Source organism: Rattus norvegicus, chromosome 17, assembly GCF_036323735.1.
Source record: "Rattus norvegicus strain BN/NHsdMcwi chromosome 17, GRCr8, whole genome shotgun sequence".
Classification (NCBI taxonomy): domain Eukaryota; kingdom Metazoa; phylum Chordata; class Mammalia; order Rodentia; family Muridae; genus Rattus; species Rattus norvegicus.
Window position 1 is genome coordinate 28953609 of NC_086035.1, and position 25766 is coordinate 28979374.

The 25766-nt window shown below is 42.7% G+C and overlaps 1 protein-coding gene across 1 annotated transcript in view; it reads left to right on the top strand.

Moving 5' to 3' along the window:
- Nucleotides 1-25766, top strand: part of Lyrm4 (LYR motif containing 4) — a 115389-nt gene that overhangs the window by 1697 nt on the left and 87926 nt on the right. The window contains exon 2 of the mRNA NM_001400908.1: nucleotides 16820-16940. Within this exon, the coding sequence (NP_001387837.1) occupies nucleotides 16820-16940 (121 nt within the window). The remainder of the gene's footprint in view (nucleotides 1-16819; nucleotides 16941-25766) is intronic.

The window sequence follows — 25766 nt, forward strand, 5'->3', positions numbered from 1 at the left end:
ACCTGGTTCTAGGGTGCACCCTTCTCTAGGGATTGAGCTGCCGGGCCCTGTGGTAGGCAGGCTATGCACAACTTTAGCCTGTAGACAGATCGACCAACCTTTCCAACAGTAATTCATATTTCAGAAACACGCTGAGAAAATATAGTTGTCATATCAACTGAGGACAGCACATGGGTTAGACAAGTGACCTCATACCACTAAGCACGGGGTTAAATGAAACATGGTTTTGTGTGATGGTGTTGGCTTTGGAGGAACAGGGGCATAAGCGCTAAACCGCCTGGAGGAAGTCTCCATAAATATCTGTTGTCACTTGCTTACCAGTGATGGACCACAGGAGACTTGGAAGTAAATGCTCGGAGTGGTCCTTACACTCTAGAAGACGTCTGTCTCAAAAATAAAAAGGCACTGAATAAACGAGGACTAAGCAGAAGCTCACACTGGGGGACACATCTGGAAACAAGTTATATAAAACACAGGTAGCAGCCCTCACAGGATATGGAACCTTGGAGTTACTGAGACTCTAGGATTCAGTTTTCCTGGTGGTAAAACTAATTCACTGGACTAGACAGCCTCTTAAGGGCCCTTTCATTTCTAAATTTCCATCTGGAAGTGACTTAAGAGCCAGCACACCTAAAGTTTTCCTAAACTGTAGGAGTAAACAGAAAAACCTAGGCTGTGCCTAACAGAAACTAGAGAATGAGCTTCAGCACAGCAACTATATGCTGATAGGCTCTTAGTCTGTGCCTCACACCGATGTATTTTCCACAGGAATCTGGTGGTCACTTTTTCCAGATATCCAAAACCTGACAACCCTGCCAGCATTATGTCCCAAGAAAGTAGAACTTGCTTCGTGTAAAATAAGTCTGCCTTTACAACGCCCCCATAGAATTCAAAGATACCCTGTCCCTCTTCTCTCAGCCCACCAAAGTCATTCACTGAGTACCCATTGGTCACTTCTTTATGGCACTGTGTTCTGTTCCATAGGTATGTTAGCACATTGATTTTTGACAACCTAGTGATGTACTATTTTTCATGAACCAATCAAAACTAAGCACTAGAGAATCTAACTCTGCAAACAGGGTAGAAAGGGCAACGCATAGCAGGGCTTGCAGTCTCTGCTGTGGAACCCAGATTTCATTCTTAGACAACAGGTAGCCAAGCCACTCCTTTTGTGATTTCAAGTTGTCAAGCAACAACCAGTTCTGAGGATTAGGTAAGGTCCTTTGGGCTGCAGGATAAAAAAAATCTCAAACTAGAAGTCGCGATATCAGAGGGCATTGCCTGCAGTGGTGCAGAGGATAAATTAGAGGACATAAGAAAACAGACTTGGTAAGTAGGAAAGGAGAGTGTTAAGACTGATGATTGGACGCTGTCTTAGTCACTATTCTACTGCTGTGAAGAGACACCATGACTAAGGCTACTCTTATAAAAAGAAAGCAATAAATTGGGGCCTGCTTTCAGTTTCAAAGAATCAGTCCATTATCAGCCTGGCAGGGAGCATGACAGCATACAGCAGGTGTGGTGCTGGAGCAGTAGCTGGGAGTTCTACATCCTCATCTGCAGGCAGGAGGAAGAGAGAGAGTGACTGGACCTGGCTCTGGAAACCCCAAGACCCACATCCTCCAACAAAGCCATTCCTCCTGATCCTTCTAATCCTTTCAAAAAGTTCTACTCCCTGATGACTAAGTATTCAAATATATGAGCCTATGGAGACCATCCTTAGTCAAACCACTATGGGTACCAAAATAAGGAAAAAATAAATAAATCAAAGGGATTCTAGAGTGTAGGTCAGGTTAAGCCTAAGACCTGGAAAGGAGAGACACAGAAACCCTGCCGTTAACTGACTGAAACAGTAAAGAAAGAGCTGATCTGAAGAGATTTTTCTCTCACTTTGGGAATGTCCCCCAAGTGAACCCAGGGCACCCTGTAGAAGCAAGTAGTCGCAATCTGCACCAGCGGGATCCCCAGCCTGAACCACCATGTCCAGGGAGCCCCCATCATGCTCTGGCCCTCTTTTTCTTATTTTTAACATTTTAAATTGTAGGCTTCAATGAGTATGATCAGTCAGCTTGAGGAGAAGCTGACCTAGGTACATAAAGTAAGAGATAAAAGTGGCCATCTAGACTTTTTATACTTAATTTATTTTGCAGAATATTTATTAAGGTTGTTTAATAGACAGTTTGTCACTTGTCGTTTTGGAAGACCTGTACTGTAACGATAATACTTTGGTCTGATGACGAACAGCAACCACAATGGTCATTTTGGATCCTCACATTGGATAAATCCTATTTCTTGGAACATATGTTTCCTTATGAATTTCCAAGATAACTGTTCATATTTCTTCATGTGTGGCGGCCCCTTTTGCATCAGAAAATCTGGGGATATATGTCTGATGATTTGACTGCTACTTGTAACACTGCTGTCAAAAAATATGCTTAAATGACATTGAGACTCTCATTTCAACCCTCCAGGCATAACTCAGCTCCACTTGGATCTTAACTGTATCATTTCTTACTTAGAAACTAATGTGCCCTGCAGTGCCCTTCATTTCTATAAATGTCCTCCAAGGACCATGTTGGGCTTCTTGTCAGACCGTAGCCTCCTGCTACCCAGCAGTTCTGATGAGTGGGAAACTCCGTCCCTCTGGTGTTTTTCACCTCTTCCCACTTGACTGAATTAGAGCTCCCCAGAGCCTACCTGCCCGATCACCAGCAGGTCAGTGAGTGTCCTGCTCATTGTGTGCTCTTGCTGCTGCTTCTTTCTTTCTTTCTCTGGGTGCTAAGGATCAGACTCTGCCTCCACATATGAGGAGCTCACATTCCACCCTGGGTTACAGCGCTCACCTTTTGTATGCCCTTAAGAGTGTTAAGGATATTTTCCCTTGAGTTTAAAGGAGGAAATCTTTTTTCCCTCACATTAAGCCTTGAAATAATGCTTTTAAGACTTATGTAAATCATGACCTACTGGAGAAGACATAAGATTCTCTTTTAAACAGCCAATTAAGAATTTTACTATGAAACACTGATCAAATTATACATCTTGGTGAAAACTGCCTTTTTACTGGAAGACATACAAAAGCAAAGTTTTTAAAAGAAAACGACTGCTTTATTAGATTTATTAAAGTTCCTTGCAGATTTTGCTTTAATATTCTGAGTTCATGTCATTGAGCTCATACATAGCCTGTGGCACTTCCTTGGGAAGAATGCTTGTGCTGGTCTTGCTGTGGTACCCCACAGACAACTGAAGGCCATTCATGTGCGCTAAAAGATGATTGCTGAAACTTGGGGAAGATTAATTATTATCACTAACTGTGGCTAGAGTCTCAAAAACCAGTGGGTTTTTTTCTCTTACAGTTGTTAATTTTTGTCATATTGGTTAATGATTTTGAAAAATACTTGGAGAAAGTCGCAGTTTCTAATTTAGGCGATAAGAAGAATGTATTCGTTTTACTGTGGACTGATGATAGCAGAAGATACCTTGAAAGTGTTAGAGACAGAGCTGGAGATAAAGCTTAGCTGGTAAAGTTTTGCCTGACATGCACAACACCCTGGTTTTGGTCCCCAGTATAAAATCTTATTAGGGCAGGAGGGAGCAGTGTGACTCCCTTGTATTTTCAGCACTTAACAAGTGAAGGCAAGGGGATCAGAAATTCAAGGTCATTCTCATCTACACAGCAAAATTCAAGCCCGGGTCTGGTTACACGAGACCTATGTGCATCATTGCTGGGGTTTTTCTTTGGTTTGTTTTGTTTGTTTGCCTTTGAAAGCATTTCCGATTGTATTTATTCTATCTATACTCCAGCTTAGCATTTTTAAACTAATATAACAAAATAATCAAACAAAGAGAAAATGGAGGTAGAGAATAAAGAACAAAAGATTACAAAATGCTACTCCAAGTAACTAGGATGCTTATAAAGTATCATAAACGTATTCTGCATTGTACTTTGGTAACACTATTTGTTTACAAGCTGTTCTGTTTGAAAATGATGGAAACAAAATTGTAGAAAATCTACTGCCTCTCACAATCCTCAACAATGGCACCTTACAAGTGTCCCTAAGGACAAAGGGTGGTCCACACCCTACATTTCCAGCCCTTTCTACCTTCTCTCACTGTTCTTTCTCTAATTGTGTCTTATATGTGTTAGTGTTAGAAATTTGCTTGTTAATGTTCACCAGTTCTCATTGATTTGATTGATCTGATCTCAGGGTAATTATTTGTTTTATTTAATTAATGACTGCTGCCACATTCAGCACTGTTAATGTATTACCCTTGTATGTAGTCTTTTGTTTCTGGGGTAATTTTTGAAATGTGTTTAATCCCCTCTTTAGCCTAGTTTATTCAGCTTATATTATCAATTCATTATAATTGTTGAACATCCCTCTTTACTGTGCTCATTTAATGACTTCATATGTTTTTTTCCTGTCTATCCATGCCACCATTTTCCTTAAATAATTATCTCTCCCCACATCCAATGGCTGAGACTCATCCTAGTATACCAAAAAACTTTTCTGTAGGCAGAAATGTCTGACCTGAAATTATCTTTACCTTTGTCTAAACAAAATGCAAGATTAAATAAGGAAGTATTCCCTTACAGACAGGTTTGAGGCAGACATAACCACTGGCTCAGTGCTGTCCAGTCATCTTTTATTAGTTCAGCATGTTATTTCTGAGCACTAGAGTGATGTAGAGTCTAGAAGGCCTGATCCTTTCCCCTGAAGGAGCAGATAGAGTTGTTCCAGCACTGTGCTGGGCCTCCAGGCTTGAATACTGAAGGACCTAGTGAAGCTTTCACTGTCTGCTTGTTGGCCCTGACCTTGACCCGGAAAGTTTGAAGAAAAGCCCCAGTGGGTGAATAGTAGCCTAGAGCTCCCCTTTAACTAGCAGCCTTCTGTGCTAGTATTCTGCCCACCCACAGTTTTGTCTGCAACAGCCAGCCTCTGCATCTGACTTGGGTCTGCAAGTCATTCCTGTACCCCCTACCACATCAAACCTGCCACACAGAGCTGGCATGAGCATTCACTCATCCAGGACTCCTTCCTAGCCCTAGTTGCTTACAGTCTTCCTGGACCCTTCTCAGGCACATCCCCTCTCTCTCTCGCTCAGCACCTTAGCCAGCCCATACTGACTTCTCACCTAAATAGCTGTGTATATACGCTGCCATCCAGCCCTCTGTGTCTGCCCTCCTTGCCTCGAGGTTTCCAAACTACACTGGCAACCTCTTCATCTGTGTAGTGTACACTTAACTAAGTGCAGTTCCCAGATAATTTCTGCTAAATGAAAAGCAGAGGAGACTTGAATTTGAACCCAAAACTCCAATCCTTCTCCCCTTTCTCAAAGGATCTGTGTAGCTTTTGGAAATTAATTCCTGGAAAATTCTCGTGCATTCACTCTTCTGCCTTCTCTCCTACTCTTCAGTCCGAACAAGCTCCTTACATGTTATCAGGGAGACTTTGTCTTTGTGTGATCATGTATTAGTTCCTATAATCCTGCTCCCGTTAGCCAATCCCTGCACATCATTCAGAATTCTGCTAATAGACCTTTTCAGAGAATGCTCTGCAACCCCCTGCTGAATTTAGAACTCATTTTTGCTAGGCTGTCCAATAAGTCCAAGGGATCTCCACCAAAATTCCCAGTGCTGGAGTTACAGGCACAAGCCGCCATGTTTGGCTTTTATGTGAGAGCTAGGGATCTGAACTCAAGTCTTCATGTTCTTCACACAACAGGCACATTACTGACTGACCATCTATCTCCTCAGTCCTATATCACCACATTTAATCACATTGACATTGTCACTGTGGCTTTCTGGGTTCCTCATGCTACCTGACAGTAAGATACTTCCAATCCTCTGTCTGAAGCCAGTACCGAGCTGCTCCCCCAGAGAGGGGGCGTAGGATTAGAAATAAATAAGTCGTCCTGTGTTCTTACTGACATGACCAGCTGTCCCAGACAGTGGACTCTCTCCCCTTTTTTCAAAATTCCTACTTGAATGCCTTCAGCTCACCTTTCCCTGAGTCCTTTAGACTTGGTCTGCCACTGAAGCAGGGGTAGAAGTGTCATGCTAATAGGGTTTGTGCTTTAAGTAGACTAAATTCAGGAAGTGGGAAATATACTTTCTTAGACATGATTTCCTGGGGTTAGAGTGTAGCTTGGTCATAGGGCTGTGCTTACCATGCTCAAGCCCCCTCCCTGGAAAATTTTTCTGTAGTAGAGAGTGAAAGTCTGGGGGCTGGGGAAGAGAACCCCAAATACTGAGGCATCTCAGCTGATGAGCAAAATCTCCTTGTCTTTCGCAATGTCTTAACGGTGCACATTTGTCCGGACATGCTGCTGTTGGTTTCATGGTCAGTTTTCAAAGGTTAGAAGAACAGGTCTGAAAGGTAATGTGTGGGAAAACTGGCTTCCTTGTTGTAATTAATTAGAAAACTGAAATGCAGAAGCTGCTTCTTGTTTCCTAACCTCTGCTTGCTGTCACACAGTCACATTTCCATAGTAATTAGTGTTAATCCATGGCCTCTTCAAAGGGAATTGCGTTCTCCTGACCTTAGGGAGTAAGGATGAATCTAATGCTTCCTTTTGGCTCCATCCTCTATTTTTTTCTCTCTTCTTTTTGAACAGAGGGAAGAGGCACACCGTGCAGCATAGCCTGTTTTAGATTCTTTTATAAATTCATTCGTTAGCCTAGAGAAAAATGTGCTTCAAATATTTTTCCCTTGCTCTCTCTCCTTTGAGACTTTTCCATGTACAAGGCCTCCTCCCTCTGCTTCTCTGTGAAAGAGATACACTGACTCGGTCCCTGTCTGGATGAGAACAAACTTGAGAAGCCCTACTTGGCGTCATGTTTAATAAGATGAATCTCTTTCTGTGCCATTTCCCTCTCCATGGCTGACTGGCTATAGGGCCCATCTTGAATGCCAGAATCTCCAGTGCTCCAGACCCTTACAGCAAATCGCATAAATGCTGTGGAAATTGGGGCCACTGTAATTTTGAGGAGATAACAAAGGTGTACATGTTCACTCCATATACTGTTTTGCTTTTGTTTGTTTTGATTGTTTATTATCAAACATGTTTGTACTGGGTGAATCTTTGGATGCAGAACCTTCCAGATATGGAGGGCAGTGTACTTACTGTCCCTTGACTTTACATGTCAGAATTTCCTAAATAACTGTATTTTAACCTTGCCTCGGCCTTAATCACAGAGCTGTATTGACCACAGCAGCTGCTAGAGGCTCACAGCTCCATCCGTGGGAAGAATCAGACCCCTGTACACTGTTGTCAGAGACATCCCAGCTCTGGATCTCCCCTTGCCAGACAGCTCTCCCTGCATTGACCTTTTTAAGAGAGGGGGTAAAGCATAATTAAAAGCTGTCACTTCATAGTTGATGGGTGAATAGATATTGCTCCCAGCTGTTCTCCTGGTGTAAGAGCTCCTAAGTAAATGTTTTGAATTGTTTATATATACCCTATGGCAATATTCTCACAAATGATGTCATTTCATAAATTGAAAATAAATTAGCTTGGTTACATTGCCATATTCCAAAATATCAGCAAAGAGATGGGAATAGTGTTATCGAAAAATATTTCTAGTTATAGTAGGAGACCAAGAAGTGAACAGGTAAGAGGCCAGATCTTAGCAGAGAATAGAAGAGCAGACTAAACCTGGGAAGGTTAAAGTGCTGGAGCAGGAGTGCATTCAGTAGTGGACTACTAATCGGGCCAATGCCCCACCTTGGCAGAACCAGGAGGAGTTCTGAAGAGCAGCCAATGGTAGACCTGTTTACCTCCCTGGAGAGAAGCATTTTTGGCCCAGAGTGCACCCTCTGCCTGACTGGCTCCAGCAGTGTGAGCTTCCTCCCTGCTGAGGTGCTGAGCTTCTCCCCAGAACTCCTGTCTTCCTGTGCTGGGCTCTACCCCATGGGGCCAGTGAGGATGTTGAGAGGAACAGCACCCAAGGAAGCTCGAAGCAGAAAGTCAGGTTTTGTTGTAGCGTGGCCTTACTCTCTAAAGAGCCTCTAGCCTTTTAAAACCACGCGTGGCCTATGCTGTTGGGATGCAGGCAAGGACTGATCTCTACAGGCTCTGCCTTGCTCGTCTCTTCTCCTCACTCCACCATAGGCTGGCCTAAGGATCCTCATGTTATCTTTGCCTTGGCCTCATTTGGTATAATGTCACCTTCCAGCCTTCCCTTACGAGACAGCAGGAACCCCTGTCTCATGGCCACCCCAGTTTGCTGACCCTGCTCCTCCCCTGCCTCTTTTCCTTTGACAGTGGAGGCCCCAGTATTCTGTCTTTCCCCTCTCACTCCACTTTCCCCAAATCCCCATAGTGACAGTGACTTCAACCCTATGTCTTTTAATGTTTCCTTGGAGTTAATCCTTGTCTCCTGAACCACACCTTCATCTTTTCAAGGTCCTCCTGTGCATTTCTGCGGTTGTTAAGAGCATCTGAAGATAAGCAGATATGAACTCTAATGCTGCACCCTGCCTAATCTGCTGTGCCTTCCCAGGAAGCTTGGACCTCTAGTTTTTTCTCATGCTTAAACTTCATACTGACTTCTCCTGACTTTGTCTGGGATCATAAATTCTTTATTTTCCATGGAGTCTCTCTTACATATCCCTTCACTGGCTGGCTTTGGAGCCTCACAGTGATGAGCTCTATTACCCATCGGTTTTTATCGGGCTTGGTAGCAATTTCTGTTGGTCACTCAGCACCAGCTCTTGATTGTGTCAGGCATCCTCCAGGCTACAGCCAGGATGTCTTGCTCCCCCTAGTCAGACTGTAAAAAGAAGCACAAATGATTAATAGAAGCACAATTCTTCCCAAAAGAACTAAAATTTGTCAAGAAAGCTTGAGTAGGATATACCCAAATGAACGCAAGCTGAAGACGAGGCACCCCCAGGACATAGTGTGGGACTGTGGATAGCTTATGCCTGAAATGTCGCTCTGTTTGTCTACATAAGAAATGTTGAATTTGCTTATAAACCAGAAATCTAATAGATTACTTCCCTGCTACTCAGACAGAATATTAAGGATTAACCCTGGGTCAAAATTTGAATTTCTTTCCTATCACGCAAAAACTATACCAAATAAAATTAACATTTTATTCTTCTCAAAGATCTACATTCACTTCACTGCTCTCCCTGAATTAAATTTTGTAAATCATTTGCTTTTGTAAGGGGGAGAACAAGTCAGTTTGTTTGAATAAAATATGGAGTGTTGATGGGGCCCTTGAATGTTCCTTTATGTACTCATAAATTTGCTTGTTGACTTAACCTATGTATCTATGTGTAAGAGTTTGGATATCATTGATAGCCCATAAACACAAATTCTCCAATAAGAAAATAATTTTGTACCATGAATACAGACAGACTTCCCTGCAGGGGCGTCTTGAGTAGCCTCGGTTTACCTTGACACTGTCATGTGCCATGTTGGAGTAGCTTCCTTGGACCTAGTCTGGAGTTGTTTCATTTTGTTCTAAATTCTCAGTAAGACTTCCAGGACTGGGGATATAGTAGTATGATTTTTTTTTCCAGCTTATGTGAGACCCCAAGTTCAGTTCCCTAGTGCTGGAGGGGAAAACAAGAAAAAGGAAGAAGGGAAACTCCAATCTTTTCTCATGAGCCTCAAGATGATTTTAGCTCTTGCCTTAGCTTAATTTGCTTTTTCTTTACCGAGGAATCAGTATTGTATGTGATTATTTTAAATAAAAACATCTAGAAAATAAAAAAAGGAAAGCCTGGAATGAGGTTTGCAAGCATGCAAGCTGCTTAGAAGACAGAACGGTTGACACCAGGACCACCAGGTTTGACTCAGCCTCCAGGAGCAGCTCTAAGAGAAAATGGCGCTTGGTTATGTGAGTTAGTGACTACAGCATGGGAGCGGCCAGGTGCTGACAGGAACTGTAACTCTCCCTCTTACCTTGGTTTCTGTGACCATACTCTCTAGTCTTCATACACTTCAAGGCCAGTTACCCTCACATCCTGCAGGCGGACCGTATCCCTGTGGTATTTTGTAGATTAGATTTGTGGCTTGGTTGGTTGGTTTCACTTCAGGGGTTTCTTTTGTTTTGGGTTATTCTGACAACTAGCCTTAGAGAGGAGGAGGAGGAGGTTGTTCTGCATCCTGCCACCTGTAAATTATCCTTGATAATGCACTGGACACTGTTAGGTCTCTTACACGCCCCCTTTTTCTCTCTTTACGCACTTATTGTCAGTGCCAGTGTCTGGTAACTAATGGCAGTACGAAGGATAAAAGGGAAGGCGTTTCAACTTGATAGGCCATTTCAATGAATTTTCAAGTTCATTGACCAGGGAAGACTTCCATTGCTCATTCGACTGTTTTTCTCCCATAAAGTGGAAACTCCAGAGTCCGTTAAATGCTCTTTATTCTCCATAAATTTTAAATACTTTAAAGGCCGTGTCTTAGGTTTGCTAGCTTAAACTATAATTCTGAAATAAAAAATTATATTCTGCTGTCTAATATTTAGGCCTGTTAAACAATGAAAGTATAAGGTTGCTTTTCTGGTGCTGTGCCAAGGCCTCATCTCTTAGGGGTTGAGGTGGAGACAGGAAGTCTCACCCCTAACCATGGAGCCTTTACGTCAAAATACTTGTAAGAGAAATGCAACTAATTACTAAAGAAACCTTTCTAGACATAAAGAAATTACTAGAGTGTTCTGTTTACTTCCTCATAAGGGCAGCTCACAGGACTCTACAAACAACACTGGAGTTCTTATCCCAGTCTGAGGACAAATGAGAGGGGAACGAGAGATAGCACAGCTACCAGCTTTGGGACTACAGCTTTGAGAGTGCTGTAAGTCTAAAGCTCAGGGCAGAGGAGACGCGGTCGCGCGCCCCTCCACCTGGTCTACATCACCGGGTGCACACATGGCAGAGCCATTTCAAGAGTGGCCCTTACTGTGCTCACTTGGTTAACACTTTGGAAAATCTTGTTGGCACAAAATTTCAGTGACTGATAACAGACCCAAGTGATAACGAGAAGTTAAAATTTGAAGAGTTTAAGTGCTTTTAAGCATTGTGAAGGATGCCAAGACAGAAGCGCACCTCAGCCATTCCCCCAGGGACAGAAATGAGCACCTGCTACAAGATGGTGTGCCCGCCCACTTCTGCTGGCCTGCTGATTTTTAAAACGATAATCTTATTTTCAAGCATCCTTAGAGAGCCTTACCCAGAAATTGCACTTGTAGGAAATTGTTAGGTCACATCGTTCAGAATATACTCTGGTTTGCACATGGCTTCTCATATTTGCACAACAATTTTATTGTTCATTAATTCACTGTAACTTTGTAGAGGGTGGGTTTGTTTGCTTGCTCATATGTTTTCTGACTGCTTGGGTTAGTACTCGTGTCCTTCAGAGGAAGCTGACTGGCTACTGGGGGAAATATCCATAGCTCCCTCTTTCGAGCCCTGGAGAGCCTCTTCTTTGCCCTGTTGTTTCTGCTTCAGAACTGCGTCCAGCATTACTGCACACCTGTGTTCGCCCTGTACACGCCCGCAACTCAACACTGCCATTCTCCACGGCCTTCCTCTCCTGCCAAGTCCCGAAATGTATTCACACTGGTTCTCAAATCATTTTTCAAACCTCCAGACTTCCTCACTTTTTTCCTTGTGATTGTTTTCTCTAATATATAAGCAAGATACTATCACATTATTTAAAAAACAAACTAACTTCACTTGACTTTTTTTTTTAATTTTCTAATTTTAAATACATTGTTTTCTATTTTCTCATAGGGAAATATGAGAAAACAAAATACTACTTTTTCTAGAATGTAAAAATGTTTGCTGAATTTAGTGTTTTATTAATATTTGTCATTGATTTTTCATGTAAGTATGACTTTAACTATATTCCAAAGATTTTGCATATTATGTTATTATTGAAGACATTTTCTTAACTGTGTTGTTAATCTCTTGTTCATGAATGTGCTTCCAGCGTTAAGACTTCTGCTCCTCTCTTTACCGGATTGCGGTGGTGTTGCTCCTATGGATGTCTCCAGAAACAATTTCCTCCTCCGTTCTCTGGAAAGATTGTCTAGTCTCCTTTGCTTCCTTCTAGCTTTCCTGCCTGCCTCTGACCTTTCTTTCCCCTATTCTGTTTTTAGATTTTTTTTTTCCCTTGCCTGTTCTTCTGTATTGGTAGGACACGGGCCTCTGGTCAGCTTCCCTTCAGTGTCTATTGCTTTCACTGGGAAAGCTCTTCTGACCTGTGGTTGTCGCTCATCAGCAGCCTGTATCTCTCCTGAGCTCTGAAGCCCTATTTCCGGAACCCTGCTGAACACAAGACCATTGCCCTGTTGTCCTGGTGTTAGAAGTATCTCCAGGAGCTTGACTCTGGGAAACTGCGTAAGAAGCTGAGCGAGTAGACCTTTGATTGTATGGATAGGCCTGGTTGCCTAAGGGGGGATTTTCACGTCACACTTTTTAAACCTCTGGCTTCTTTTTGAAAATATTTATCTCAGAAGCTTAGTGTCTTAACTTATGTAGCCACTTCTCCATCGTTGAACATGTATTTTTCCTACGTATGATAAAGGTATATCCGTAATAAGTATTCTACATCTAACTCTTTCTAGCTTGCTTCCATGGGGTAGATCACCAAAGGTGGACTTTGCAGATTAAACTAGAGGGGTATTATTACTCATTATACCAGTTCCAGCTCATGTTCCCAACAGCAGGGTGACTTGATTCCTTGGCTTTCTCTAAAAATGTTAACTGAAGACCAAAGAAGTGGTACTTCGTGCATTTCTTGAGTGTTTCCTAGGGCTGGCCATTCATAGAGCTCTGTCCTTCTTGTAAAGTACTGGTCCGTGCCTCTACTGACTGATTTACCATAGTCTTTGTTGTTTTGCCTGACTTAATGTATGGTGTTTATTCAAGTAGAATATTAATCCTCTGTCATATTTGTTTCTAACTGACTTAGATCTTTAGAAATGAGTGGTTTGGAAAAAAACACTTAGTGTATGGAGAGCTGGATCACTTCAAGGAGAAAACTGAGGAACAGGCAAACCTTTGCACATGTCTGTGATTTATCCGTATAGAAGGTGCTAAAGCAAGTGGAAGAGATGCCCAGGTGGCCCAGCGTCCTTAGTGACCCATTTGACTGTGACCTCTGGACCGTGAAAAGAAATGAACAGAAATTTTGAACAGAAATATAGTGGGTTGTGCTACCCCAAAATTCAGGAACTTTGCCTTGGTCCCCAAGGTGTGTTTTCTTGTGGTAACCCCATTGCTCTACAACTCTTCAGTTGTCATTGCTTCCTTTTGAAGCAATTAGACTCAATTATTTCACTTACTCCTGGCGCTTATATCAACAGCTCTTTCCCGATAAGGCTCTCAGCCACTTGTCTTTTTGTAAGACAGGCCCAATACTTGAACTGTTTGTCGGAATACTTGACAGTGTTGAGAGATAAGATGACCTTTTAAAGCTTTTCTGTGCTAGAGATCATTTTTATAAGGCCTTTTCAAGTGAGTAACGGCCTGGCTTGGCTTAGGCTAGGCACTTATCAAGTATTGAATAGTTTGTTAACTTTGGGTGGGATAACTCAGAATTGAAAGATAGTCACCTGTTCAGATACCAGCACTGCCACATACTAGGGCAAATCTGTCTGAGTTACAGTGTGTGAGGATTCAATGAGAAAAGGCTTGTCAGGCACTGAGCTCCTCGTGGCTGTACTCACAGTTCACGTACTGAGCTGTGGATTGTTAATGCTCGGTTATCCTTTTGAACAGTCCTGTATGAGAAGTAGCCTCTCTCTTTTGGGATTAGAATATGCACAGCTGAGCACATGTCTGTCATTCCCTATCATCTGCTTCGAGTTCTTTCTCCTTTAAAATTATCGTCTTCTCTGACTTGGAGTTGGAGATTGGTAAGTAGATATCTTAGCATTGTCCACTAGTTGTTAAAATCCAGTGAGTCTTGTCAAGTATTCACACGCAACTCTGGGACATTCCATTCCACTTTAACTTACCTAAGCGACTTGGTTTGCCACTCTTAGTGCTCATGCTCTGTCCCTTTGCCTTCTTCTGGGGACTTCTCATGGCTTTCTTTGGCCTTAGTGGCCTGAGTACTAAAGGCACACACCCCCACATGCACCGAAAACTAGTGGAAATAAATGTTCTACACAAAAATGTAGTGCTCTGTAGTCCACCTAGTTAGCTGGGGATTAAGGCCTGGTGAATCGTGAGGCTTAATCCCGAGAAGTAAACAGATGATCAGGTCAGAAAGGTTTACAACACGGCATAGATGTGAAGATATGAAAGGATAAACCAGTAAGCAGACAACAGGAAGATTTAAGAACCTCTCTCCTTGAGGAAAACTCCAGGCAGGAATTCAAGCAGCTAGTCACGTCATCCACAGTCAAGAGCAGGAAGCATACACACTTCTTTGCTTACTTGGACCCAGCTAGCTTTCTTCTCGTTTAAACAGTTCATGAAATGGTGCCCCCACCTTCAGGGTAGATGTTCCCATCTCAGTTAATAATCAAGATGCTCCCCCATAGACATTCCCACAGACTAACCTCATACAGGGAATCCTTCAGTAAGAGCCCTGCCTGGGTGGTTTTAGCTTTTGGCAAGTTGACAATTTGGACTACCCAGTACTGAGGACAGTTGGAGGTTGGGAGTTTACTCCAAGGAGACCACATAGCAGAGTTGAGCTATGTTGTCACTGGGACTCTTGACTTAGGTTGTGTAGGCAGACAGTCCACACTTTAATACTGATGAAAAATGATGAATGAGAGGCCATGCGTTAACTGCTCGGGTCTTTCTTTGGATTCTAACATGGGTGTGAGGATTCACGTGCTGGAGGCTGTGATCGTGGCTTGCGTCCTTTTGACACCCAGCTCTTTGCACAGAGTGCATGTATTATGTGCCACGTGACTGTTAAACTTAATTTCCGATAGCGTCTCCCTTTGAGGATCATCTGTTACTGAATTGCGTAAGGGCTGGCCGACTTTTTCATTATAGCACTGCACATTTTTATTTGAAATATTCATAGTGATACAAGCAACAGGCTGATCATCACAATGTGTTTAATGATAAATGTTTTTCCTTAGTCATCAGAATTAAATGCATTAAAGGGGGAATAGAAAAAAAGTAAAAGACAGGTTAAAACAGGATTAAAATAACTGGTGGTTAGTCCTCCCACAATGTAAGGGGTCATGTGGATTGTGTTGACCTTCACAAAACTGATCAGTTAAAGTAGAGTGGCATAACTGGGAAAGAAACTACCCAGGCTAAAACACCTTTGTGGTTCTGAGCCAGTGGAGTCTCCTCTTAAGGCCAGTAGTACCCTGTGCCAAAGGGGGTGTGGGGGATAGAAGGACACTGTGGTGTTGTCATGTCAAAGGAATGTCTAGAAATTGAAATGAGATTTCTGACTTTGTATTTGGGTGTGCATGTGTGTGGGCCCATGTTTGTCTCGGGGAGGGTAACATACAAATCCCACAGTTCATGTATGGAGGGCAGAGGACAACAGAGTGGAACTGGTTGTCTTTCAACTTTATGTGGATTCCAGGAATGAGCTCAGATCGCCATGCTGAAGCAACAAACGCCCTTACCTACTGCGCCTGCTGTCCAGCTGACGTGGATCTAACTCTGAGATATATGCTAAACTTCTGAGATGCAGGCTTTGGGAAGCTGAGGTTTTAAAGTGTAGAGCCAAGTATTCTGAACGTGACGTTGAGCTAAGTTGGTTTGAGTTGTAGAACATTTTAAGAAACTCTCTGGTGTTCTTAAACTTTGGGGAACTTTACATTTATTTCCATCCTGTGAAATGTTCTTTCTCCTTTTAGGTGTTCTGAACCACTTACCTGTTACTTAAAAAAAAAAAAAATCAGGGTATTGATGACTTCTTAGGTTGTGATGTTCTTGCAAAAGCTTTGCTGAATCCCAGTTGAAGAATTAAAGCAGTGGTTGAGGGTATGGGCAGAGCTCAGTAGTCAGGCACACATTTTGCCTGGTTTAGAGCTCCAGCCACAAGATCTTGTTATAAAACCAGTTTACAAGTAGATGAAAATATTAGAATTAAGCCAGGTGGTGATGGCACTCACCTTTAATGCCAGCATTCAGAAGGCAGAGGTAGATAAACCTCTTGAGTTTAAGGCCAGCCTGGTCTGCACAGGGAGTTCCAGTATAACCAGAGCTACACAGAGCTCTTGAAAAAAAAAACGAAATGAGAGAGAGAGAGAGAGAGAGAGAGAATATGAATATATTATAATTAAGGAAAGAATGGTAATTCATGCCTATAATCCCAGTATTTCTCAGGCTAAGGCAGGAAGATTGCAAGCTATATACCACCCTGGCCTAGATGGCAAGACCCTGTCTAGAAAAAGTAGAATTAAAATGCCTGGTGCCATGAAGGTGACAGTGTGTCCTAAAAAAGTACACCAGAGATGCCGTGGACCTGCTTACCCAGTTGTCATCTAACGGGCAGGAATGAAAAGGCTCATCACTGTCCTCGTGCGTGCATATGAAGTGCATCATTTGTCTCCATTCGTGGTTTGCCTCTTCATAGCAAAGGTTAATTACCCTTGCTAATGAAGGGAAATTGCTAATTGCTAATGAAGGGAAATCAGACGTGCAGAACTCTGAAGAGCCAGTGATCTAAGGAGCAGTTTGCCATTTGTGTGTGCCTTGTTTTCCTAGATCTGCTTGCTTAGCCATCCTCGAATCGACAAGCAAAGATCAAACTGGGTTATCTGTAGGAGAATATTCAGCCGTTAATTCTAGAGAAAAAAATCTTTTAAATTCATTTAAAGGCAGAATCTCATACTTGCTGACATCTTTTCTTTTTTCTCTGAATTCATTAGAATGTATGCTGTCAGGAGAATAAGAGATGCCTTCCGAGAAAATAAGAATGTAAAAGACCCCGTAGAAATTCAAGCCCTGGTGAATAAAGCCAAAAGAGACCTTGAAATAATCCGCAGACAGGTAAGATGGCTCAGTGACAGACTGCTCTTCATTATTCGTCTTCAGCTGTGACATTCCCTCTGTGATCGGACATCACTGCTTTGGTGTTTGTGATTTACACCGCAGGATGGCGAGGCACTGTCCTCTTTCCTAATGCAGACATACAGAGATAAACTGTCCTATCGCCAGATTCAAGGGCATTCTGCAGGAAAATACAAGCTTTCTGGGACTTCTGGGGCCTGGTTCTTCTAAGAAACTGAGCTCTCAGGCTTTACTGAAGTTCATGGTTTCAGTGTGTCTTAATCCAAGTGTTTTTATGATGTTCTGTACATGGCTATGTGGCATATACCAAAGCATAAATATATCCTTCCTTTACTAACATTTGTCATCAGAATATAAGATGAGTAGAGTGGGTTATAAGCATGTATGTTACCATGTGACTGGTGTGTTTTTAGGCACAGGGTGCAGAGCATATCTGATTACATGCTGGCCCACAGTGGAGCTGAGGGGTGTTTTTCATTTTATTCCACATCACCCTGACTCCGGCTTGTTTTTCCTGACCTCTGTAAGGTGAGCCTCACCTGTATGTAGCATGGTCTCCTGGCTAGTGCAACACTGTAGTGTCTGACTTCTGGATAATTGAAGTGTCAAAGACTAATGTAGTTTTCTATTGATTGAATTTCTGCCCTGAACTTCCCATTTCTCTTTTCTTCAAATTGGCATAGCTCCATTTCTTTATTCATCTGTTTTCACTCTTATAGCAAATTTGTTTATGAAGTGTGGAGGGTGAACATTTCCAAAGTTCTGTTGTGTTCTGGTGCGGGCTTTGTTGGTTCCCCCTAAGAAGATGCCTGCTTGCCAACATCTCACCACATCCAGTCTTCCCCGCTGCTTTTCACAGTTGTCTCAAAATAGAAGCTAAACAAGAAAATGGTATTAAAAATGAAATTTGCATTTTATGTCAAGATTCAGTCTGTTTCCATTGCTTACATAGTGGAGCACTCTTTTTTCCAGAGTAGCATCAAGACGAAGAATCCTCTGAGTTCTGCAGTTATCTAGAGAGAGACTATCCAGCCAGCCACATTCACATGCCTAGGAAATGATCATCAGCTAAAAGCCTGACAGGAAAAGGTCACCAGGGAAAGGCCAATCCACACATTTGCATATACTTGAGAGCTGTAGGTACATGAGTCACTTGGAAAACTTGAGGCCAATGGCACTTTCCAGGCTCCAGTGGGTGGATCATTTCATGGAATCCTCTAGCAGTAGAACTTAGGAAAATAAGCAGCTTAGGTCTGTGCATTATATAAACACAGAAAAATAAATCGGTTCTTCTGCACGTTTCTCTGTGTAGAGGTCAACAAGCATGATCAGAATACAAACTGTATTAGAAACACAACCTGTAAGTAATCTCCTCCACCATCTCTCATGTCATCTGTGAATGCCTGTACAGTAGCCTCTTGGTTTGAAATGCTGAAACTACTCTCAAAAGATAAGCCAGGATTAAGGTCATGGCTTCATGATAGGACAGTTGCGCACTGTGCACAAGGCCCTTTAAGTCTATCCCCAAAACTAGAAAGAGAAAACAAACCAAAAAATACAAAGACCAGACAGACCGTGGCCTTCTGCCAACTTCCCAGTGAACATACACTGAGAACAGGCCGGAACATCAGGAGCAGTGGACCTGCCTCAAGGTGTCTGCCTCAGGACAGCCCAGTGACCGCACTTTCCTCATGAGGGATGCACACTGCCTCCTTTCTAGGCCAGGGTTTCCATAGTAACTTAGTAGAGCCACAGGTTTCCATGTCAGACAGGCCTGACTAAGGCAGTACTCTCACTGCACTGGAAAACTTAGCAACCTGAGTTATACCTGAGCAACCCGCTGATTCCTGTTTGTCCTCTCCCATCAAGTCTTCAAATCCAAGTGCCACACTTACCATAGTAGAGTACTTGCTGAGCCTACTGGCTATAAGCTGCCATAAACTGGCCTTAGAGCAAAGGTCTAAAGGAGAAGAGGAGACTAGATTGTCGCAGCATCCTCTGCACTGGCCATTGTCATAGCCATCGGAGTTGCCTCACTGGATCCCCTGTGCTCTGTTTGCACACCGATGTGATCATCTTCCAAAAAATAAAAAAAGATCCACTCACTGTCCTGCTGAACTTCCCACAGAGGCTTCAAAGAAGCATCTTGACAGTAATTCTCGTGAGATCCTCAGAGGACCTTCAGTGTTCTCATGCCCCTCACCCACACTGTTCCCATCACTAGACCAGATGCACATCCAGCCTTCACCCGCCACTTTCCAGAGGAATCCAGCCAGATTCCCAGGGTACGCTTCTCCTCTGTGGCTACATGCCCCTTAATCCTCAAAGCACTTATCAGTACCTAAAATATTAGTACTCAGAGCCTTATCTGTTTTGACCCACCCCATGAGGACAGGATCTGACCTGTGTCACTGCATCCACAAGGACCAGTCTGCACTAAGTCCAAGTCTGAGCTCCCAGTGTATGACCTTGAGCAGGATACTCAGTGCCTAGTGGAGAGTGCAGGTGAGAGCAGCAGAGTTGTGGTAAGCATTTGATTAGGTAATATAGCCAAGCCCTGAGATGACAGTGACATGTGAGAAGTATTTGCCGTTCTCAGTTACCATGTAAAGAACAGTCTCACAGAGAACGAACTCCCAGTGTTGTTAACTAAACGGAAATGTACAGTTTGTCCCAAGATCACCTCAGGCAAAGGATCTGTGCTGCCAAAATTGCGTGGTCTCCTTCCTGTCAAGCCCTCTTCTGGATCTGGTGGACTCCAGCCACACAATTCAGCCACAGTTCCTCCCAGTCCTTTGAACCAGAAGCCATGGACACCAGCCCAGCTGCCCGGTACGCAGATGCTAAAGACAGTACCCCAGCTGAAGTCCCCACTTCATATGATGTAGCCTGCTAGTCACCCTTCCCAGGGCAGCTTCCCCTGTCATTTCAGTTGTCCCTGATGCTAGGAGGCTACCAAAAGCCCAGTAAGATTTTGAAATTTTTAAAGAACTCTCCAAACAAAGCCCGAGGTTCAGGAAAGCTGAATGCTTTTTCCAAGGCCAAATGCCAGACATGAGCTCAGATATCCCCATTCTTTAGCAAACTCAGAAGTTCATGGACATTATTAGCTCCTGGCTCAGCAGAAACAGATAGATAAAAGTCATCCTTGCCTTTCTGTTCCCAGAAGGATAAGAGTGTCACTTACCTACCTCAGCCTCTCCTCAGGTCATTCACTCTCCTTCCACATTCTTCATATGAAGGATATTGAATCTTCATTGTGGCAACCCCAAGGGATTAAAAGTGGCATCTTAACCTTCACAGAGCGGTAAGGATTATTCTCATTTCAGGGAGAAACAAATTGCTTGGCTTTGCTTTTATGGTGAGCAAGTCAGCCTCCTGCTTCTTATCCATAATAATGGTCCCACATGTACTTGTTTTTTTCCTTGACATTCTTGGGACAGCTTTCTCCCTGAAAATTGCAGTCTGGTGTGCCAGTCTCAAGTCTCTTTGCTGTATCCACCATATCGAATCTCAGGGCCAGGTGCCACTCTGCCTTCTGCTAAACTACCAGTCGATCTGCGTGAGATGCCCCTGGAAAGACACTAGCCCAAAGCAGCATATATTAGCTTCTCTGCCAAAAGCAAGTTCTGGAGTAGTTCTCACTATATCTACCCCTCTGTTCGTTCTTCAGGTGGGATCAGAAAGGCTGGGTGAGATTTAAGATGTGGACCAGATAGAGGCAGACTGTAAAAGCAGATTGTGAATAGGCCTGACTGAGTAGCTCACCGGTGGTCTGGGCAGCAAAGAACTGCCCATGGTGTTTCCACCTCAGGAAAGGAGCAAGAAAGTCAGCCAAGTCTGTCTTGGGTCTCTTGCTGGTAAATGAATTCCACAGCCCCTCCTGTAATTGCTATCCGTTAACCATCCTCGTTGACTATAGTCTGTGGTTTGCCATACTCTTTGCATTTTCTTGCATTGTTGTTAGTTTCTTAGAGTCTCACTGTGTAGCTCAGGCTAGCTTCAGGCTCCCAGATGTTAGAGTTAAAGGGATATCGTATGCCACCACACCTAGCTGGCGTTTTGCCTTTTAAAGGAACATAATGTGAGCACTGTAGTGTGGTTTATTACCTGCCTTGTACTTCTTCGCTACTGTGGCTGGAGAAATAACTCCAGCATCGCTAGCCCTTTGGAACCTCTTTCCTGGGGTGTTCATGGAGATCATGTGTTCATCAAAGAAGAAATGGTTTCTGAGTATTATTATGAAGTAATGCTCTGACCTTTGTTCTGTATATAGCTTAATCACCATGTGCCTGTGGGCAAGAAAGGAAGAGACTTAGGAGTGGGACACGGGGCAAGCAGCCAACCAGGAGCTTCGGAGTCTGTATTGGTGATTCATTTAGACACATGCATACCAAGTCCTAACTGATAGCACCTCTACTTGAAAGCTTTCTAAACTGATTCATCTAAAAAAAAAAAATCATCTGAAGATTTCAGGAATCCCAATTCTAAATCCTAAGTACCCTAGCAGCTCTGCCTGAAAACTAGATGAAAGCCAAGGTGCTCGAGAGAGAAGGCCCGAGCTCCACCTATGTCATGCCATCAGGGGTCATTAGAGTGAAATGACACTCGAGCTCCACCTATGTCATGTCATCAGGGGTCATTAGAGTGAAATGACACTCGAGCTCCACCTATGTCATGCCATCAGGGGTCATTAGAGTGAGATGACACTCGAGCTCCACCTGTGTCATGCCATCAGGGGTCATTAGAGTGAGATGACACTCGAGTTTGGGTTCTCATTAGAGCAGGAAACCTGGTTAGGGAAGTTGGTTAGGGTGCACTGATGGAGAGAGTATATCCCACAGAGCTTTTCCATAATGTAGTGAGCTAGGTGAGTCTGAGATCTTAGGAAAGGAGAATTGTTCTGTTTTGAGATGTTTCTGGCCACACACTGCTGAATGTAGAACTAAAAGTATTTCAAAAGTATTTGGTAATCTTATCAAGGACAGGAGTCACTAAAATGTTCTTTGATAGAAAGGCAGCAACCAGAAAACCACAGTTTCTCTTATTGCCCAAGTATGAGTTTTAAAAATATATCCATGCTATTGTATGCAACTGTGCGATAAAAAGATAGAGTGTGTATGCTCTGGTTCCAGATAATGTCAGGGTTCAGCCATGGTAATCTCGGTACCAGCTCTCCAATAGTCATTACTTTTGGCTCCAGTGTTTCTTCTTAAACTTCCTTTCTTTAACTTTGCAGCTCAGACAGCAGACGGGTTAGAATTAAGAACCTATTGTGAAAGCCGTCAAGAGTTGACAAGAGTGTGCTATGTTGAAGATATAGGGGGTTAGAATTTGGCTAGTCTGAACATATGTAAGAACAAGGTGAAGTATTTTTGGTGTTTGTTAGTATGAACTTAATTATTTCTATAGACTGCCAAAAGCATTTCAAACCACATTTGTTCTTACTTTCTCTGCTGTTCTGTTGCTGCTTCTAAGGGATTATTCCAGAGAACTGTTCCAGGAGCTCTGAATGAGCTGCTATGAAATGAGCAGTGGGTAACGGATACCTCTGTCCTCGTCTGACACTGTACATTGTGTGAGCCATGACCCCAGATGATGATGAGAATGAAGGTGAAATCTACCTCATAATTCTCATCCTACAAACCCTTTGAAAAAAGTATGATTGTTTTAGGTTCTGCAGGGGAAAGATAGTGTATCCTATATATCTTTCACATGCACACATTTAGCCGAAGTACTATTGAATATTTGGATCAAAAACATAAAACTTAATTGTGGTTTTAGTGGCTAAAGGAAGGTTGGCTCCTATATTAGGGATATTTGTAACACATTGAAAGAATTTTACACTGTCTACAAAAGTCAAAAAGTCCAAGTAACCCAAATGTCTATTGACAGACAGACAGACAGATAGATAGCTATGTGGCCTATAGTGTGAGTCACCCCAGCTAACCATGGGTACATCCTGAGGGTAGGATGTCTAGTGAAATAGCCTGACATGAAAATAGGGCTGCTGCGGGATTACATTTATGAGGTCATACTGGTCACAGTCAGAGAGATAGAAACAGAATGATGGTACCATAGACCGAAAGCAGGGTGTGGAAGGGTACGCAGTTTAGATCTCAGAAAATGAAAATTTTAGAGATCTCATTGATAAAAGTCTGAACATAGTTTAACACTGTTAAACTATATAGTTGAAAATGATTAAGATGATAAAGTTTATGTTGGGTGTTTTTTTACAATTAAAAACCACCCCAAAGTAAATTACAGCTAGTCATTTAATTCTAATTGGAAACAGTAAAATTAGATGCTTTATGTACATGTATTTAAGAGTAGGAAGCTGAAGTCATTTGATGCTTAAACTAGCAAATTTATATCTATGAACCTTCAGTTTGCTTGTTGGGAAAAATGAAACAATTATGCTCCAATTTCTAAAGCTACTTCTAGTTCTCAGCTCCCATGATTCCCATAAAAATCCATCCCTCCTTCTCTGCAGAAACTACTGATACATTTTCAAATACACTTATTCGTGCCGAGATCTCGCTGATCATAACTCACAAAGAACCTAATTCCGCTGAGTTTAGGCTGTAGATGAGCCAAGTTGTGCACCAGTGTTTGTTCATCATAAATTACAAATTCTTGTCTTGGCATAATGCTTCTGCTACTGAACTCAGTTACTTCTCTCATGTTGCCAGCCCTGCTTCTTTTATTTCTGAGAAGAATCTTAGAAGGATTAGAGAAACTACAACTAGACTGTTTTCTTGCCAGAAAATGAAGCAGTAGTTAAAGAACAATATAACTTGCAGGCAAGGAAAGAATTAAAATGTTTTCTAAGCTCTCTCGAATGGCTGTACTGGTTCATCTTAGCTCCTCGTCCCTGTACCGTGTGGGCTTCTCCACTGTGCTTAACACATCTTCTACCTCAGTCTAAAGCATTGTGTGTTTTGCAGTTCCCCATGATACTCTCTTTTCCTTTCATAATTACAGACTACCTACTCTGGCGACAGACCTGAGGAGGATTATGAGGTTCATCAGAATCTTGTAAATGCTCTTTTTCATTAAGGTTTTTCTCAGATCTAGATCTTTTCGATTCCATCATTTATTCTAACAGAAACGGAGTTTAAATCCTATCGTAAAGTATTGAGAAATGGCTCAGCCATTAAGAGCATTGGTTACTCTTGCCAAAGGCCCAGGTTCTATCCATTTCTGGCACCCACATGGATGTTTGAAACATCTGTAACTTCAGTCCCAAGGAATTCAGTGCCCTCTTCTGGCCTATGTGGGCACCAGGCATCTCCTACAGACGTAAGTGCAGGGAAAGCATCCATACACATAAAATAAAAATTAATCTTTTTTTAATCCTCTTCTGGCAATACTTTTCCCTATGCCTAGATAGATCAACTGAGATTAGCTCCGGGGATCGATCTTCACTTAAAAAGTGATAATAAAGTAGTCAGCAGAGGAGATGGCCATACTCTGTCTTGGACCTCAATAAACAGGCTCACAGACGCAATGTGAATTTATATACAGCGACTGGAATTGCACCCAAAGTGAACCCTGTATCTTTTGGATAGATGGAGCTTTGGGGTATGAATGAAATATTCTTCAGCTTTTCAGGATGAATGAAATATTCTTCAGTCCCCTGTGGAAGTTTAAGAAAGAGCAAAGAGAAGGGTAGTTTAGTTTTATAGCTTGGCCTATATAGAACATTACTTTTTTTTTCCCTCTGTTTGTTCAATATATAGCTGCTCTGAAGCTATAAAAAGATCGCTTCAGTGAGAATTTAGAATAATTTCCTGCCTCCCTGCTTTCTGTAGGAGTTTCCAGTCAACCCTGAAGTCTGAGGCAAGTCTTTCCAGTCAGCATTCCTGCAAAGAACATGCTTCTTATCTGCTTGCAGTCTGCTTGTGTGCTAGATCCCTCCAGAATGAACATGCAAAGAACAAGGTTACCCTGTCTGTCCAGGAGAAACCTGCTTTCTTCAAGTAGTTCTTTAGCATGTTCTAGACAGAGAGTACTCTATATGAATGGATGTGCTGGTGCTTTGCCTAGACTTGACAGGAATTTCACTAGGGAATTTTTATAATAGTGTCCATCCATTCACCCAATCATCCAACCCCCAGGGAGTCAACAGAGCCATGGTTCCTGGGGTTTTCCATGAACTGTCTCTGAGCAGTGGTAAGTAATGTAAACTCTTAGGCAAGAATCTCAGCAGAGTCAAGCAGGCAAGTTGCTTGTCTACCACTGCACTATGTCCATATAGCAGCAGAGTCATGTTGAAAGAAGGTGGTGGTGGCGGCGGTGGTGGTGTATGTGTGTGTGTGTCTGGAGTTCCTCCTTGTGCCACTCTATGTAGAGGCCACCCAGAGCTCTTGGGATGCTTTGTGTTAATTTCTTAACGATGATAGCCTTGTGAGACAGACTTAGAAGAGAGTAAAGGTGACTTTAGAAGAGAGGGACCCACACATTCACACCATTCTCACTTTGAAGCCAGCTCTCTGAAGAGTCATACCCTGGTGGCCTTGTCTTAACAGAAGGCCAATAGGCTCTGAGTATGAGTGTTGGTATATGTATTTTTTTCCTTTTCCTACACGTCCGTTTAGGTGGTATTGATGCAGTCATCCTATGCAGCTTACAGAGAGTTGATTTCTACAGGCCAGGCTCCGTTGCCCTTTCTTTTAAAACTACCTTCAAAAAGAAGAGTATGAAGACCACATTGAGAGCGTGCTAAAGTCCAGCCATCTCTTAAGAAGCATTTGCCAGAATGCCCCAACTGTGCTTTTCCTGACAAGCTATGGGCAAAGTAGC